This window comes from Ostrinia nubilalis, chromosome 11, assembly GCF_963855985.1.
Source record: "Ostrinia nubilalis chromosome 11, ilOstNubi1.1, whole genome shotgun sequence".
NCBI lineage: Eukaryota > Metazoa > Arthropoda > Insecta > Lepidoptera > Crambidae > Ostrinia > Ostrinia nubilalis.
This window is the reverse complement of record NC_087098.1, coordinates 16081354-16099699: the sequence shown is the minus strand read 5'-3', so window position 1 is coordinate 16099699 and position 18346 is coordinate 16081354. Positions and strand designations below refer to the sequence as shown.

At 36.5% G+C, this 18346-nt stretch overlaps 3 protein-coding genes across 3 annotated transcripts; 2 read left to right on the top strand and 1 right to left on the bottom strand.

Annotated features, from left to right (window-relative positions):
* The first annotated feature begins 3551 nt into the window (after window positions 1–3551).
* LOC135076329 (protein takeout-like) lies at window positions 3552–9805 on the top strand. Its single transcript, XM_063970813.1, has 5 exons — window positions 3552–3688; window positions 4529–4748; window positions 5934–6064; window positions 7358–7513; window positions 7853–9805. The coding sequence occupies exons 1-5, from the start codon at window positions 3634–3636 to the stop codon at window positions 8002–8004; spliced, it is 714 nt and encodes a 237-aa protein (XP_063826883.1). The 5' UTR covers window positions 3552–3633; the 3' UTR covers window positions 8005–9805.
* A 1736-nt stretch (window positions 9806–11541) lies between these two features.
* Window positions 11542–15078, bottom strand: LOC135076330 (superoxide dismutase [Cu-Zn]). The gene is made up of 5 exons (XM_063970814.1): window positions 14968–15078; window positions 14772–14844; window positions 14242–14292; window positions 13122–13292; window positions 11542–12278 (listed from the first exon to the last, which is right to left on the bottom strand). The coding sequence occupies exons 2-5, from the start codon at window positions 14835–14837 to the stop codon at window positions 12102–12104; spliced, it is 465 nt and encodes a 154-aa protein (XP_063826884.1). The 5' UTR covers window positions 14838–14844; window positions 14968–15078; the 3' UTR covers window positions 11542–12101.
* Window positions 15079–16345: 1267 nt separating this feature from the next.
* LOC135076328 (WD repeat-containing protein 87-like) lies at window positions 16346–18086 on the top strand. The gene is made up of 3 exons (XM_063970812.1): window positions 16346–16524; window positions 16629–16676; window positions 17078–18086. The coding sequence occupies exons 1-3, from the start codon at window positions 16492–16494 to the stop codon at window positions 17855–17857; spliced, it is 861 nt and encodes a 286-aa protein (XP_063826882.1). The 5' UTR covers window positions 16346–16491; the 3' UTR covers window positions 17858–18086.
* Window positions 18087–18346: the final 260 nt, after the last annotated feature.

Genomic DNA, 18346 nt, shown 5'->3' with positions numbered 1-18346 from the left:
AGTTGGTGTTATTGTTAAGTTCAAATAATAAAACTTTCAAAATGTTATGGAGTTTTTATTATAGTCTTAATGCAAGTATTCCGACTTTTAAAACACCAAATATATAGCCAAAATCAGACAATTCTTTAGCAGTAAGTGACAGCAAGAGCTAAATCGCTTAAGTTAATTTATTGCTGTACAAATCAAGTGAAGTAATAACAGTAATTTGAGATGGCACGTCACAATCAGTGTCACAGGTTCAATTCCTGCTCGTTTTTTTCGTGTCATCGTACAAGAAGTATAAGGAAAATAATAATTTAAACTCTGTAAGTATTGTAAGATGCAAAGTCAAAGTATTAAGTGCATGTCTTTTCAAAACCAATCGCATTAAGTGGAAAAGTTTCTGACTTCATTTTATATTTTCCTCATAATTCACACATCTATAAAGCCGGTCAAACGGTCCGTTTATAAACTAATTATGTTAACAGTAAACAAAAGAGTGTTTTGATGGCGAGGCCGGGTCGGGGATTACCCAAGACTAGGTTCAAGAGCGGGACCTAAGACCACTATTAGAATAGCGCAGGGTAAATAATATGAGCTATTTTAATTGTTTGCATAATCTGGCGGTGAGTCATTGATATTATTCATAAATGAGAGGACTTGTAGATCAGACAGCACTTGGTAGCGATCACTAAAGTTAGGTATGCCGCGGTTAGTAGTGGTTGGATGACCATTCCGATCATAGCAACTGTAAGCATATCTGTATTTTGGGCAAAACTACGGCATTTCACACACTGGTGCTAGTATGCACATTCATGGGCTTAGTAAGATTACATACACTTTATGCCGGTCGCCTGTAGATCTCGTACCAGACTACATTGTCAGATACCCAATGAGGGATCCAACTTCCAAACTTGTTTTCCCACAGGGGCAAAACCTCTATCTGGTTAAGTTTATTTGCTTATTTATTTAAGCACAAAATTATCCACAACGTAGGTAGTTTCTGAACTCGCTATAGTAACTCAAGTATGTAGAGTCAATACTTATTACGAGTACAATACAGTTCAAGACTCATGCGGGTATGTACAGATTCTACAGTGTTGTTTACGAGTATTTGCTGTTGTCGTTTGCCGGCGACACCACTCGGCCTCTTTCCGGGAAACGCGGACAAACATTTGCAGATGAGAAGCTCTATATTTATACTTGTATGTACGTTGGTTTACATGGCAAAAATAGCGATTCATACCTTAACTCAAACTTAAAAATCATTATTATCATAAAATCTCATAAAAAACCCTTTCAGAGATGGTAGATACCCTACACTACAAAATAATCAGTAATAGTTTTGAATATATTAAATAATTTAAATTGCCTGTGTTTAAATAAATTAAGTTTTAAGCTTCGTTTTCATAATACGCCGGTTTATCACTATCTCTATCTTTCATGATACTTTAATTAAAATAATGACGTGCGTATCCCAGCGGATCTTGAACTTGAACAATTATAATGACCTGACAATGAACAGCTTGACGCACTAGACCTGCATCACACCCATAAGTACTAGTATTATTATTATCTGTGCCCATAAGTATTCGATTACCATAGAGTCTAATTAGAGTTAGCGCGCTAAACGGTATACCGCACCAAAGTCCACCTGACTGGCACTGCAGTGGCAGCAAACGCAATTTATGAGTAAACTAGCGGCCGCCCGCGACTTCGTACGCGTGGATTCCGTTTTACCCCCTTAGGGGTGGAGTTTTGTAGCGGATTCCTACGTCATAACATCTACCTGCATGCCAAATTTCAGCCCTATCCGTCCAGTGGTTTGGGCTGTGCGTTGATAGATCACTATGTCCGTCAGTCAGTCTGTCAGTCAGTCAGTCACCTTTGAGTTACCTATATATATATATATATTTAGATAACAACAACTACCAATACTGAATACAGAATTCAATTCAATACAATTATAAAGAAACTAGGTTTCACATTTAAATTATTCCTTTGAATGTTGCACACAGCTTACATTAAGGATACAATAAGAGATAGGAGCTTGAACAGGTTAAAATGTCAGTCGCTACATTAATTTAATGAATAATTTAATTGTTTTTTTCAATTAATAAGAATTTAAAAAAAATATATGCAAATTGGTGGCATGATTATTATAAGTACATATTAATCTGCGAATCGAAAATCTTCAAACGTAGGTACTTTATGTAAAGTAGGTAGTTTTTAAGCAAAGGGTCTATACAGATTCGAACGACACACTAACATAAAAATAAACATAAAAACAATACAACGAGTAAATGTCAGACGAAAAGTCTACAAGTTCGGTCACAAACTCACAGTTAAAACGTAAGTAGGTAAGTGAAACTATTACTGCAATAAATACCTTTAAAAGACTGCAAAAATAGCTTCGTCTGGGCATCTGATCATTTATCAGAAAGTTTACCTACGTGAGTGCGACAAACGTAACATCGTATTTTGTTTCTTCGATAACCTTTCTGCGAAGTTATTATACTGCGACGCCTTGTTATATCGATGCCTTGTTACTGCGATGTTACGTTACATCGAAAAACTTTACTGCGAACGATTTTACTGCGAAGCCTTCTTTATTTGACTTAGCAGATAGATAAAAAAATGAAATTACGTACATTCATACATAGAATAAAGTGGGCGGTACAAAATTATAGATGAAATAAGATTATAAATACATTACATTTTATTTACTTATTACATATATTTAACAGTTACATCTTTGATTAAATAACATAAGAATAGAAACATAAATATAAATAAATTATAAAATACGACTATAAAATCGTTCGCAGTAAAGTTTTTCGATATAACGTAACATCGCAGTAACAAGGCATCGATATAACAAGGCGTCGCAGTATAGTAACTTCGCAGAAAGGTTTTCGAAGAAACAAAATTCGATGTAACGTTTGTCGCACTCACGTAGGTAACCCGTTTTGGTCAAAACCTTTATGATTTTTTATGGTTTGAAATTCTTCTGATCATTTTAAAAATATTTATAGTGTAGGTACCTAAACAAGCTTACAATAAGTACTTTTATAAAGTTAACCTGTTACTGCAGTCGATTTTTCTCTTAAATAGGTGAGTAATATAAGTGAATTGGATCACAGTTAATTCTGGGTCCAGCGGACCATACAACAAGTGTAAAAAGCTCTATCTGCATGGTAGTAAAGAATCCATTATCCATTTTGTTTTTTGTTTTCACTGCAATTAGTAGGAAAGAACATGGGAACATAATGACCAACTGATTACCCTACTGACGCATTTCTCAGGGCTTAACTGCCAGGGCTTAAAAGCTTCTTTTGTCCGTTACATCGGCTGTTGAACTTTTGAAAGTTTAAGGATATTATCAATTAAAGTTGATGAAATTACAAATCGTCGATGTAATTAGTGGCTCGTCGATGAGCCGATACAGCGAACAGGGAAATGCTTTTAGAAACAAAGACGAGCTCGATTTTGACGTCATTACAAAAAAAGTCCGCCCGCAGGACGAGATCTCGCGTGACGTCACACGTGTCGCGTGCGCATAAAAGCGCGCTTCGCCCGAGAAGGACGGTCACACTGCTGAAAATATCCTAGTACTCATAGTGTCCTGGTAGTTCGTAGAAAATAAACTTAAAAATGTTAAGGTGTTTGTGTTTTTTCGCGGCTGTGTTCAGTGTGAGATCTGCTTCGGGTGTGTATTACATTTATCATTAAAAAAGTCTATGACAATTTGTCACATTTTTGCAGAATGGGTGAAAATTATCAACTTAAAGATATATTTAAAATTATAGTCATAAAAAGTAGGCAACTAAATAGTGGCATGAAAATTGGACAGTTCTTCTAAAGCTAAATTCTTGTATTACAATGCATTTGCTTTAAACAAACAAGACGTGGGACGTTCTTATCTTAAAAACAAGTGTGAACAATTTGCAAATCGCGCAATTTATTATTGTTTAATATCCCAATCAGTTTTTGAGATCTCTGAAAGACTCCACAGTATTTATGCGAACAATTTAAAAATGAAAAAGGATTAACAACTCAACTGGCAATTATTGTCAACGCGATTTAATTAATGAAACCACTTTACTTATCCCATAAGACAAAATTATTTACCTGTGCGAATATACGAAAACTTAGAACGCGTACTTAATGGATGTAGATCACAGTTGTAGAAGGGGTTACATCTATAACTTACTGCAAGTCGTCTGCCACCTATCACATTAAAAAAAGTTAAAAGAAGTAAATCTGCAAATTGCTCTAAGATTAATGGTTAATTAGCCTAGAGTGATCATTACGAGAAACAAGCAAAGCCTCGAGCTTGATGACGCAGTTTCCAAAGTCTAGTTTTAATTAATAGTTTGCGTATTTCAACAAAGCTCACAATTTTAAAGAGCGATCGAGTCAGACCGTTCGAAACAGGCCAACCGGGAAATCATTGAGGGAACATAGGCCATGATCAGCAGCCGGCGTCCCATAGCTGAATTGATAATGATGGTGACAGAATAATTGAATGAATTAACTTTTTTCACAGCCCCATTCATCACACCATGCAAGCAAGGTGATGCAGCATGCCTCAAATCATCGGCCCAGGCCGCCTTGCCGATCATCGCGCCAGGCATCCCAGAGCTGGGCATCAAGCCCCTGGACCCCCTGAGGCTGGACCTCGTCAAGGGGGACCAGGGAGGGCTCCAGCTGTCGTTCAGAGACACAGTCCTCACCGGCATGAAGGGATGCACGGTTGAGAACGTCAAGTGAGTATTGAATCAATTGTGCTTTGCGAGTTTATTTAATAACCACCTAACTTAGTTAGCTTATATTTTCAGTCTGTCACAGAAAGTCTTTTTATAAATTAAAAGACTGTAATTGTTAGACAATAACCTGTAAAACAACTCTTCAAATTAGCATGTTGATATAGCTGTAACTGGATCGATTAAAAAGTAAAATAATAATGACCACCAGTTGAATTTTTAGTCAATTTCAGTAGTGTATGGACACCTCGTGGTAGAGCGTTAATTTTTATGGAAAAGTCAAACGATACCATAAAATTTTATGGTAGTTTAATATTTGCTATGAATAAGATCATACGATAGTGTAAGTAGGTTTTCCTTGACCATCAAATGGAGCGAAACAATAAGTCATTTTATCACCTTAACATCTACTTAGGTAGTAACTTAAAGTTACAAATAACCCGTTTTGGCCTTAAGAATCTTCGTTGCTAAGTTAAAATAATTAATGGTTTGAACTACTAAAAACTTCAAGGTCGTAGCTTTTGGACCAAGGATCAAAGATTTCATGACAAAAAAAGAAAAACTCCTACCTTAGTATTTTGTTTCAAAGCGGAAAATTGGTAGGTACAAGTAGTACTTAGCTAGGTATTACCACGTATTAACTTACGCATGTTCGTTAAAATAGAATTGCCTTGCAATTAGCTAAAAACGAATGAAAAACTAGACAGGGCATCGTATTATTATGTTCTACGAATTCCTTAGCGAAAATAGCGCTTTAGCAGAAAAGTGTACCTACCTAATTGTGTGAAAAATCACAGATTAACCTTTAGACGTCTGGTTTATTCCGTCGTTTGCATTCGATCATCATGTTGACAGTTCATTAAACTGAAGATTAAAAGGTAAACATGATGGACGGCAAGTCAGTGAAGTCCGGGCGATTCATTTGACGACGAACAACAATAATTTACTTCCTTCGTATATCGTATGTTTTCTAGCTCAATGTTTTTCCTCATTGCATATGATTTGGTTTAGACTAAGTCAGAAGTATGTAGGTAATACGTTCTCAAAATATTACCCATTTTACGAATAAGATCATGTTTACAACATAACGAAAATTATACGATGCAGGCATTTTAGGCAAAGGTTGTCTGTTTGTTTTTATCATTTCGTAGGTAAAAGACCGGTGCTAATCTAGATTTTCTATTTCAGGCATGACCTAACCAAGGGCAAATCCTTGGTGGTGATCAAGTGCTCGGTGAACCTCCAGGGCAACTACAAATTGGGAGGGCAACTTCTGATCCTACCCATCCAGGGTGAAGGGAAATACACAATCAACATTCGTAAGTAATTTGTAAAACTAAACTTTCGGTGCTCAGTGAATCAGTTGTAATCTTCTTCAGATGTTACACGTGCTATTAGAAACAATCAAGGAGCTGTCAAAGTTGCCTTACTTATATCGTGCACAAAAAACGGCTTTTCACGTGGGTTCAATAAAATCTTAAGAACAAGGTCCTAACTTAGGCAATTTGGTGGCAACTAACTGATACTTTTTCTCTCAGCAACGTGTAAGTATTTCCACTGACTGTGGTGAGTTACATTTACGATCCTAGCAATTAATAATAAAGATCAATTTAACGTCAGTATGTAAACAGAAGGTTTCCCCATAGGCAGTTAATTTCGAAATAAGACAAAGATCGGAGTGTTGTCGCCCCTCAGGGTCGACAGGTCTTGAGAACGACTGTAAACTTTCTAAATAAGTATGAAATACAACTGTCAACTGCTATGTTTTCGCAAAAATGTAAACAATGTGATTTCTGTAACCAACATTCGTTGTTAGTTACTATAAATTAAGAAGCAGAGATACTCCTAACTCTATTGAGAGAGACCAGAGTTTTAAAAACTTAACGATAAAAAATTGAGACATAACGGGATTTGGAGCCCCATCTAACCCCGGTCATCCCTAGCTATGATAAGGGTGTCGTGTTGTGTACCATATGTTATAGCGACTGTCCATCATGTGATTTACTACATTCGACTTCTATTCTACGTATGTCTACCCTCGATGCAAAAACTAACAAATTAAATGAACATTACTCACTTTAATATTATGGTACAACCTAGTACAACTAATTAGTTAGTTACCATAATAAAAAGGATGTTATAATGACACTGCTTGAAGTAATAAAATATGAAATCAAGGAAGTTTTCAACAATAGACAATATAACAAGATGAACAGCTAGGTAATAATGATTGTAATGATAACAAAATTATTTACTCCGTTTACCTTGTGTGGTGGAATTTATGTAGTGAAATGAATAAAATGTTTAAATCTACTGTGTAGTCCTATTGACTAATATTTTGCTCATTACATTGACTTAGGCGTTACTCATAAGTGCCACTTGTGGTCTAAATTGAATAAATATTTTTAGATTTTGATTTTCGACTAATTTAGTAAGTACCTACCTACCTGTTGGGTTGGTACTAACCTCCATTAAGTATGTGTACGAATAGCGACAATAGCCTAACGCGTGTCGGTTTGGGCCTGACTGAATCGAGATCCAAGGAACGCGGTTTCGAACCCCAAAAAGATTTCTAGAGTCCGTCGAGTCTTAATATTGTGTTTTATTTTCAGAGGACATAGTGATAAAGACATACAGCGACATCACAACAGTCGAGGGCGCGGACAGCAAGCCGCACTGGCACATCACAGACTGGCGCAACAGCTACCAGGTCAAGACCGGCACGCAGTTCCAGTTTGATAACCTCTTTAACGGCAACAAAGTTCTTGGTAAGGAAGTGTTGTACTTACATTCTTCGATGTGATGTTGCGATCTTGCATTTTTTCTATGTCCAAGTCTCATCCCAACAACAGTCACCAGTTTGTTGTTATAAATAATCAACTTTAAAACTCCACAAGCTTATCTCGAGATAAAAATGTCTCACTTCACGTAGATGTCGATTAACTTAGAAATGTGACGACAACTACCCTACAAATTATTAATCGTTTCTTTTTAAATTGTTACTTTTTTCTGCTTGTTTACTGGAATAGGCTAAGGTGAAAGACCATACTGCCTAGATGCAACAAACTGTTAACGCGGAGCGATTTAAATTATGAATATTATTCCAGCCGTCCCCGTCCATGACTTCGTAAACAACAACTGGAGGGAGGTGATGCAGGAGATTGCGGGGCCCATCGTGCGCGCCATAGTGGCCGCGGTCGTGGATGACGTCGAGGCGCTCTATAAGGCGGTACCAGCCGAAGAACTATTTATTGCGTAAATTGGCTCGTTAGACATTGTATTAATTTAGAACAAAGTGTAATAATTATAGCCTGACCAGGAACATAAAAACCCTGGCATAGAGGCGCGTCGATTGCATTTGATAGTACAACACTGAGTACAGTCGTACCTGTGTTAAATTAATAGGCTAACTTTATGTATCAGGATTCAGGATTACGGGCTAATTTGATATTTTCATAAATTAACGAAAAAATATTATTATAGGTAACCTGGTTTAAATAAATTAAATGAAACCATCAATCGAGCTAGTAGGATTTATTTTATTATTCATCAATAATCTAATTCAGAACATGAATATTCAACTGCAATGTCTGCTCATGAACGCTTCAAACTCGGTAGGGTAAGTGCGTTAGTTTTCGTCCAATTATCGGAGTTGCCAACTTTGTGATGCGAAATGAATATCTTAAAATACCCTTACTCATATGTATCATATGTCATTTTAGTCCTTATATAGTCTACTTTACGTTAATATTATATGACAATAAGTAAATACCACGGGTTTTTTTATAAAAAATATTTTATGCAAAAGAGGCGATTTCACTAGTTTTCGTCCAAAAAAATCAGTTTTCGTCCTAGTGTACGCTAGTTTTCGACCACTGTGTAGAAAAAAGGGTGCAGTTGAATTATTAACTTAAAACCAATTCTACAATACAATAACTATGGATTGTGGTATATCATTTGAAAGGTAATTTTGTTAGCTTTCAAATGATATCAAAAAGATTTAAATAAGTTTCTTACCTAAATTTAGGAAAATATTGCAATAGGTCGAAGGACAAATGGACGAAAACTAATCTACAGGAATACCTAATTTTGGTTTTCGTTCACCCCAGTGCTTGCTCATGACGTCATGGACGGAAACACAACAACGTTTAAAGCTGTTTTTTGTTTTCGTCCACATTTTTTTTAACGGTTTTTATGGGTTTATCACTGTTAAAAAGTGGACGTAAACTAAAATGTTTAATGTAATAGCAATACAGATCATATTGGAAGAAAAAACATTGTATTTTGTAGGTCCATTGAAGTAAAATGATTATTAAAAATATTGACTAGGTGTCAGGGTTTCCGTCCACGTGGACGAAAACCAAAATCTTGCAAAATTGTTATGCTAGTATTAGTCCACTTAATTATCTAAGATTTCTGTACAAAAACTTTAATAAACCCTTAAAATAGTGTTTATTATGCTAATAATTAGACATACGTGCCAAAAACATTACGTAAAGTAGCTAAAACAGTAATTAAACATATCATGAAAGTTCCCTACCGGCACGTTTTTTTTCTAACTTGACGACGTTTTCCATTCACCTGTGTGCAGCAGCAACTTCCGTAGATTTTTTTGGAGTTATTACTTGTCAAATTACATTTTCATGCAGGCAGAACTGTTACTTAGATATTATAGATTATAACAAGTCCAAACTTGCACGGAAAGTTAGGTTTGTATTCTAATTTTCCGTATTTGTTTGTGGCAAGTCGGTCAAATGGACGAAAACAGGAGCTGGACGGAAAACCGGCACAATTACCCTACTTCTTTCCCAATTCCATAAAATTCAACACTTAGAAAGTGACAAAAAATTTTAAAATAGGTAGTTGAAACAAACCACAGCTAATTTTCATAGTGGACTGTACTATACGATAAACATGTCAGTCAATTTGACAACCTTTGTCAGAAACATTATTCAATGAAAATATTGTCCGAACCCTTAGTATTTCTCTTCGACAAATACTTTAACACATAGTGAACCACTTTTCCTTCACGACTATAAAAAGATTTTAGCAATTTAATTCACAAAATCAATTGCGCACATTTAAAATAAAGTTTGTTTACACTTTGACAGCAATAGACTGACATGCAAGGTGACATGTCAATGAAGTTTTCAGTTATTGTTGCCATTAAAAGAAATTAGTACCATTAGTTTTCCGCAACATGGCGAGGGTTTTTATGTTCCTGGTCGGGCTATAAATCTGTTTTTGTTATAACTGTTTTTTTTTCCTTTTTATAAATAATGTTGTGATGAACGTGAAATGAAACGTAAATGTCTTTGCGCGTTTTTGACAGCCAAAACGTCAATCTCATGTGTTTTCGTTTTGTTTGGTTTTGGATTTTTGAGGTTAGAAAAGATTTCAAACTCAAAGATTTGTACAACAAAAAAGCGTGTTTCTCGTTAATATTGTGAAGTATTCATTTATGGACTTATAATGTTGTGTCCTGAAGTATACAACTTTCCATCTCCAAAAGTGTACACCACCAGCTTGGAAAGTCAGAACTTGGATTTAGTTACAAAAACTTTAAAAATGAATAGTTTCTATGAAAGTGTTGTGATAACTTGCCCAGACGAAGTCAATACACCGTCATTAATCCAAGAAACCCTTTTAGAAGATAGTGATTATTACAAAATTTCCGGTATCTCACTTACTGAATTTTTAGATCAAACTTTTATAGAAAATTTTGTCAAAAAAGGCCACTGTTATTGCCTATCGTCTGAAAGAAATTGTATAACACAGAATTGTGCAGCAATTACTCCTGATGGCATGCTGACACTTCATATTCTTGAATTTGTTTTTCAAACTCTTGGTTTAGAAGGCACTAAACGTCCACACAATTACTATGAAGTAAAAATAGACTTGAAATCTGTAACACATGTAGAAAAACTACGAAATAGTTTCAGTAAACTCGAGTTATTTGATTTTATCATAACTTGGGAGCCAGATTCTGAAGAGATTTGCCCATCTTCAATAGCCAAATTCTTCCACGATAGAGGAATGAGAGTATCACAGTGTCCGTTAAAAGTGACAAAAGTAAACCCAACGATCAAAGAAATTCCCTCTCTAAAAGATGTTGAAGTGGATGAAATGGTTGAGTGGGTTGGAATGTTGGCCCACAATGCTGATATGGACCAGGAAGAAACTTACATAAGTACTTACGGTCCACCTGAAAGTGAATATGCCATAAAGTCCACCAGAATATGTGTTCTCATTGTGAAGGGGCTCCTAACACCCACTGTCTTATTAAATCTCTGCAAGAATCTATCTGAATATACAAATTCAAGGGAATTAGATAATTACTGGACTAGTGTAAGCATTCAAAGCTTCCAAGAGAGCTTATGGCAATGGAACCCAAGCAGCCCCAGAATGTTTCAGTCTCATGACTCTTCTTGTAACATTTTCTTTACAAAATCTGGACATAAATTATATTCTGTAGGACAATTAAACTATTCATAATACTTTTTATGTTTTATTTACTCTTGATATTTCAGATTTATAGTAACTCTACTTAGGTTTTTACTTTATGGATAGATTATAAACTTTAAGCTTAAAAAATAAACATGTAAAAATATTTTGTTAAATCAAGCTCATTTATAAAAATTGATAATAATCTGTTTCAACAGTCAACACACAATAGCAAGTATACTTTGTCAGTTCATCAAATGGTTTGATTCAAGTTCTATTTTCACATTCTAGATTATGCCTCACCCTGTTTTTCATCTTCCAACACATCCTTCCCAAAATAACAAAAACAAAATAAAATAAAAAAGATTTTATTTATAACCACTTATGTTCGCCTGCACCATAAGAAAAATAACAAAAAATGCAAACCACTTCTTTCGGAAATGCAAGGAATGCTATGGGCACAGAACTTTAAAACCTTACATACTATATTCCTTAAATCAACCATAAATCCATAGTGGTTAAAAGATTTAACAATACTTAAAATAACAAGGATAGAATATGAAGAATCGTAAACCACTGGGATACATCTTAGTATTGAAAGTCGAATTTGATATCTACTTAATAAATAAATGCTATTCTTAAAATATATTCCTTTATCATCACAAAATTATGCAGTCAAATTATTATTTGTTCTTTTATCAGCCTTTCTTTCAATATTTTTTTGCGTCGCATCCTTCACCATTCCAAATGTAATGAGATGTTACCCATCAGTAAGATCAGTTTGGTCAGTATACAATGAAGTGGTATTTTATTTCAATGCATTGGTAACATAACTGACCAGACTACAAGTCTACGGTTAAGGTCTTAGGCTTTGCGTTATCAAATTCGACTGCCAACACCGCGGGTAGTTGCTTAGATCTTGGCGAGGCCGATGACCCCGCAGGCGATGCGCGCGCCCGCGTTGCCGGTAGTCTTGCTGAGCTCGTGGCCGCCTACCCCCAAGTCATCAGGGTCCGCGTGCACCACCAGGGTGCGACCGATGATGCTGTTGGGGCCCACGAGGGAGATTTGAGAGTCCTGGATGCAGACCTGAAAAGGAGAATATAGGTTAAAATAGAGGGCTTTCAACGCTACCACATTGTGCTTAAGACAGCACCATTGTCAGTGTAGCCTCCTTAATACACTCGTCACAAATAATACTGTCGTACTCTTCAGTAGGAGGTCTATTAGTCTGGGCAAATGAATAACTCATCTAATAAAACTTACCAGAATCTTCAGTGTTTGATTATAATAATTACACTGTTCACATTACAAGTGTTAATTTTCACAAGAAACCGAATTAGACAAGAACCGGATTGTTGATCTATAAATTAACACCTATTACAAAGTCGCGAAAAGCATCTGGATGTGAGCAGCGAAGTTTTTTGGAATTTTTTGCCTAGCAGTGGATCTGCTCTGTTTGTAATGATGATGACGATCGCATTTAGCACTTGGATGCGGGTAGCGCAAGACAAGTTGTAGAAATCCTTTGGCCAGTAGTGGACGTCTTCTGTCTGGAGTGATGATGACGTCAAACGCAACGCACCTTAGTGACGCCGCCGTCGGCCGTGGCCACGATGTTGCCGAGGTCGCCTACATGACGCGCCGTGCTCGCTGAGTCGTTGTGGAAATCCTTTATCTAGCAGTGGACAATGGACATCCTTTTGCAGAAATGATGGTGATGTTTGGCGGGGTTGAAGTGCTTTATCCAGCAGAGGACATCCTTTGGCTGAGGTGATGATGACGTCAAACGCAACGCACCTTAGTGACGCCGCCGTCGGCCGACGTGGCGCACGGCGGCATCGGACGCACCGTGATCGATTTCGATATGTTGTTATGGAAATCCTTTGACTAGCAGTTAACACACCCTGTCTGAAATGACACGCAACGCACCTTAGTGACGCCGCCGTCGGCCGTGGCCACGATGTTGCCAAGGTCGCCTACATGGCGCACGGCGGCGTCGGGCGCGCCGTGCTCCTGCTTCGCGGGATTGAAGTGCGCGCCGGCCGACGTGCAACCGTTGGTGTTGTCGCCGAACTCGTGCACGTGGAAACCGTGTTTGCCCTGAAGTTATTTTTGGTTAGTAATCTTCTTGGATACACAGTGTCAGCCAACACCAACACTCGGCTACAACACCTACAAGTGACATTGTCAGTAGTATTCATTAAGTCTTCCTGTGTGCAGTTAATTATGCATGCAGAGCACGACATCATGAGCTTCATCAAAGAATTACTCTTCGATATGGGTTTCAATCGTTTGAATTTGTTCTTCAAATAAATTGTGGTGAGATTCAAATAATACTTCTAGTAAGACTATACTTTTAGGCAATTCAAATAAGCTGACCCTAATGTTTTGTCTAAAGAATTTATAAATTACTAACCAAAAGTATAAAAATCTCAGTAGGTATGATGTACACACATTGCAATCAAAGCAGTTATAAAAACAAGGTTGGTAGGTATAATAACAGTATGAAATAGGTCTTTATCATTACTCACAAGGTCACGAAAATGGCGTAACTTTAGCGCTATGTCAACAAGTACGTAGGTACATTACAAATTATAATGTCCACTGGTACAGGTCACTTTGTGAATGCATAATAAAAATAATAAAATGATTGTACATTTTCTGATTGCATTATTTTCTTTTAATTTAAATAGAACTTCAGCCAATTTAACTAAACCGATAGCTTATCTAAAAGATAATGTTAACACTTGAACATAGACCAAGTCCACTGGAGTTATCTCTATGATAAAAGTGTTAATTTATTTTCCGTCCGTTAATTACTTTTTGCATCTCTTAAATTGTTTCAAGTTACTGAGAAATTACTACAATGTTTCATTTAGTTTAATCTACAATTTTAATTAGAATGACTGTTTGAAATTGTATCCATAATTCACCATTTGTGCCTTCAGATATTAGAATAACATGATACAATGGCATGGCAGTCACAAGATGTTTGTTTGTAAATTATCAACTTCATGAGAACCAGGTCTTAATCCTAAAAAATATTTACCTTGGACAAGCCTGAGACTTCCCCGGAAACTACTACAGGGCCCTTGTCATCCTGAAAAGGTCCAAAACAAAAATTTTAATACAAGTACCGACCACAAAAATCAATTGATATCATAGTTACATTCTTATTGGAATTATCATAATTGAGTTTTTAAGGAAACTGTATCACACAGAAAACAACTATGCAGTATTACCTTAGTGTTTTATTCTGTTGTATTACTTCTTTTGCTGTTGCAAGTACCCTTTAATAACATGTTTTATCATAAAGAAGGAGGTAGGTTACAGGCTATAAAGCATAAAAATAAAGTACTTCACGACGAGTTTAAATAACAGCTACTTTTAGAGAACCGGTTCGAACGTTATCAGGCAGAAGCTAGGTTATAGGTAGGAAGTTCAACTGTATTTATTCGTTTGAAATTACGTAATAAATGGTTGTTAATACTGCGTCTTAAAGGTCGAAATAGGTGGACTATCATATTTATTCACTTTCGAAAGTAATGTAGGTTAATAAATGCTAAGAGGATTACTAACTTGCTGGTCGAAAAAAACTGTGCCTGAGACATCTCCTTTGAGTACGCACACTGCTTTGGCCGGCATCTTGGAACTGCAATATCACAAATTGAGTAAAGAATTTATACTGAAACAATGTTACTTTTGATTGTTTAGAGTAGAAGAAAATTGCATCATGGCATGATATGGGACAAATTACAAATAACGCCGGACTTACCGATAAAATGGATTTACACAAAAAAAATCAACAACGATGACAATCGGAAAATAATGACCACGACTGACTGAATGAAATGATGAATGAGAATAATGACTGACACATTTTGAATGAACGGAATGAACCATGAAGCTAAAGATAAAAATGGAGGCCACACTTGGAACAAAAACTTGAGTCAAATACCTACTTATCTCTATCTCGCTCTCTGTGGGCCGACCTCTCTTTTTAGTGTGGACTGTAGTATTGCTATCTCCTTATTTAAATCTCCTAGTAAATTATTCGAAATAGCCAATTCACTAACCAAATCAGAAGTTAAACAAATAAATAATTAAATATTTGAACTACGATTACCTAAATCCTGGTCCGTGAGCACGTAGAATTTTGTCCAATGAACCAAAGCTACCCATCCTTATCGCTCGCGCGTAATTATATTGCTGTCGCGACTGTGCGACGGGCGCCCGCAGTGAGTGTGCGAGCGCGACAGCAACAGAATTACGCGCGAGACGCGAGCGATAAGGATGGGTAGCTTGGGTTCATTGGACAAAATTCTACGTGCTCACGGACCAGGCTTTAGTTAAAATAAAATCACAAAATTGTCGGCCGTTTAGGTTTATGTTGGCGAATCAGGGAATTACAAATAATTACAATCCCAATTCCTGAGGAATCAACATCCGATGTTGCCACATGGATGTTCATGGCGGTTGTTTACTATTTTGTTTACTATGCAGTTAATTTCGTTTTATAGATGACCCACGCTGAACGGATAGGACAGTTCAGTATTTTGGAACTATACACTGCGCGGCGCCCGGCCTCGGCATCACAGATGAGACTCGGCATTACGACAAGTGGGTCTAGACAAAGTGCACTTTTTGATCGAATCGAAAATCGAATCCGTCAAAACTCCATACAAAAAAGGCTTCTCGACCACTTTTCGACTGGTTTGCGATTAAAATGTGCATTTTGTCTAGACCCAAAGATATAGTTCCAAAGTCAAGTCAATACTTGTCAAGTCACAAGTAATTTAGTCGAGTGGCGATAAGAGTTATTTAGTTTTAATTTAACTATAGTAATAAAGAAGCAGACGCGAGACGTGTCTGTCACTAAAGTAGACTCGACTGGACTCGACCACTCGACGAACTAAATGAATTATTTTTTAATTCGACTAGTGCGAACTTCGCCTGATAAGCGAAACAATCCTTCCTCCTCCTTCTGAATGTTTTTTCTGGCTGGTCACACTGGTTCAGCCCCCCTAGACAAAACGCACTTTTTGATCGAATCGAAAATCGAATCCGTCAAAACTCCATACAAAAAAGGGCTTTTCGACCACTTTTCGACTGGTTTGCGATTAAAATTTGCACTTTGTCTAGACCCACAGTATCGATCGTGACTCAGCAGATTTGATTGTTGATGTTGTTGTTTTGCGTACAGAGAAATTTGATTCCATTCCAAGCACATCCAAGATTATCCTTAATTTTCAAAGTAATTAAATAAAACATTGTCTATCAAACCAGCATTAATATTGAAATGGACACTGAATCAATAGCATCGACTTCCAAGGTGAGTTTGTGTTGCACTTGTTGCCTTAATTTTTTACAAACATTTACCGGCTGCCGGCTGCCTGTTTGAAACTAATGTAAAACAAAAACATTATTTCATTACAGTTAACTGCCGCTGAGATTATCAAAAATGCCGCACATGAAGATAAAAAGGTAAGAAATATAGATTTCTTCAACCATTTTAAAATGTTAAATGCCTTATTAATCTAAGGTTAAATGTTAAATGTTGCATCTCGTTCAGGACTGCCTAAGATTTTAATCAACAAGACTTAGCCATAATATAGTTTGCCAAATTTACAACATCGACCCATTCAATTTCCAACAAATTATAACCAAGCAAGATTCCATAACAACATTTACCACCCACATTGAAAACATAGCAACCTAAAATCTTTCAACAAAATTAAAATTCTAAATCGTGTAGGAGAGAGCAACGCGTAAACCGATAGCGCCGCGCTCTCTCTGAAATTCAAATTGCCCAAATTAAAAAAAAAACATTTTAAAATCAAAATTCATTGAAATATAGAAGCATAATTTAACTCTTTTTTTTACAGGTATGTCCACTGTGTGGTACAGAGGTGAGACTTTACTTCATACACTTTAATGAAAAAGTCTTGATGTGTGGAACAGATGAATGTCCTTATCCATTTGGCGTTGAAGAGGTTGTTTTTGCCAAAGTAGACGAGGGCAGCGAATATAACGTACCAGTGCCCAGCGTCAAGCTATCCAAGAGATCCAGGCGATCCCGGCGATCTAAGGGATCCCCGTCTGCCTCAAATTCCAGGGTGTCAACCACGGCCTGGTCTGATATAGAGAAGATGACCCGAGTTAATGAAGCTGAGGAGCAGCTGGCCAGCCAACAAGCTGAAGCCCGAGAGTTCTACACGCACAAAACAAAGAAGAGCCCTAAAGAAGTTGCTCCCAAAGATAAAACACAAGAAAAATTACTAAAGGAACTTCGCAAAGTTTACACCAAAGATATGGAGATGACCAAAGAGGATGATTTTATAAAAAATGAAAAATGGTTAAAGAATTTGATGGATTTGCAGGAGTCTTCAGGCCAGACTCTGGTTAAAGAGGAGGAGATGAAAATGTTACGAAGCAAGCATCCAGAAATCGGGTCAGGTGAATTAAAGTTTGACATTGATATGACTACTGCAACAAACAATATATCTGTAATCAAAATAGCTATACAAAACAAAAAAGGTGAAAAGGAGGGAGAAAAAAAAGGAGAAAAGAAGGGAGAAGATAATGGAGAAAAGAAGGAAGAAGATAATGGAGAAAAGAAGGAAGTAAAATCGGGAGAAAAGAAGGAAGAAATGAAGGAAATGTAATTTCGCTCTCATTTATTCATGTGTACTATTTAATACTATTTAATTACATTTTATGGGCCTATATACTTTGTGCCCTATATTGAAAGATTAATTTCCTAATGTAATAGACAATTTGACACCATTCCTCAATCATTCGAAATCACAACTTTTCTAAAAAGACATTTCATTCTGATCTTAAAAACTTACTTAATTTTAAATTACCTGTGAATTACGATTTTTGGTCACATTGTAGGTAATTGAAAAAAGTATTTTGAGTTGACAAAATAGTGACGTCACTTGCTTGTAGTGCCATACAAATTCTATGGGAGTTTCTTTTGACAATTTTAAAAAGTACGTCAATTGATTGGTGGTGTCAACATGTCTATTATGTGCTGATTTTACCATCGTCGGATAACTTTTAACTGAAGAATGAACCAAACATATTTCCCATACTGAAACTGTCAATGTGCCAAACTTATTTTTCAGTTAAAAGTAATCCAATGATGGTAC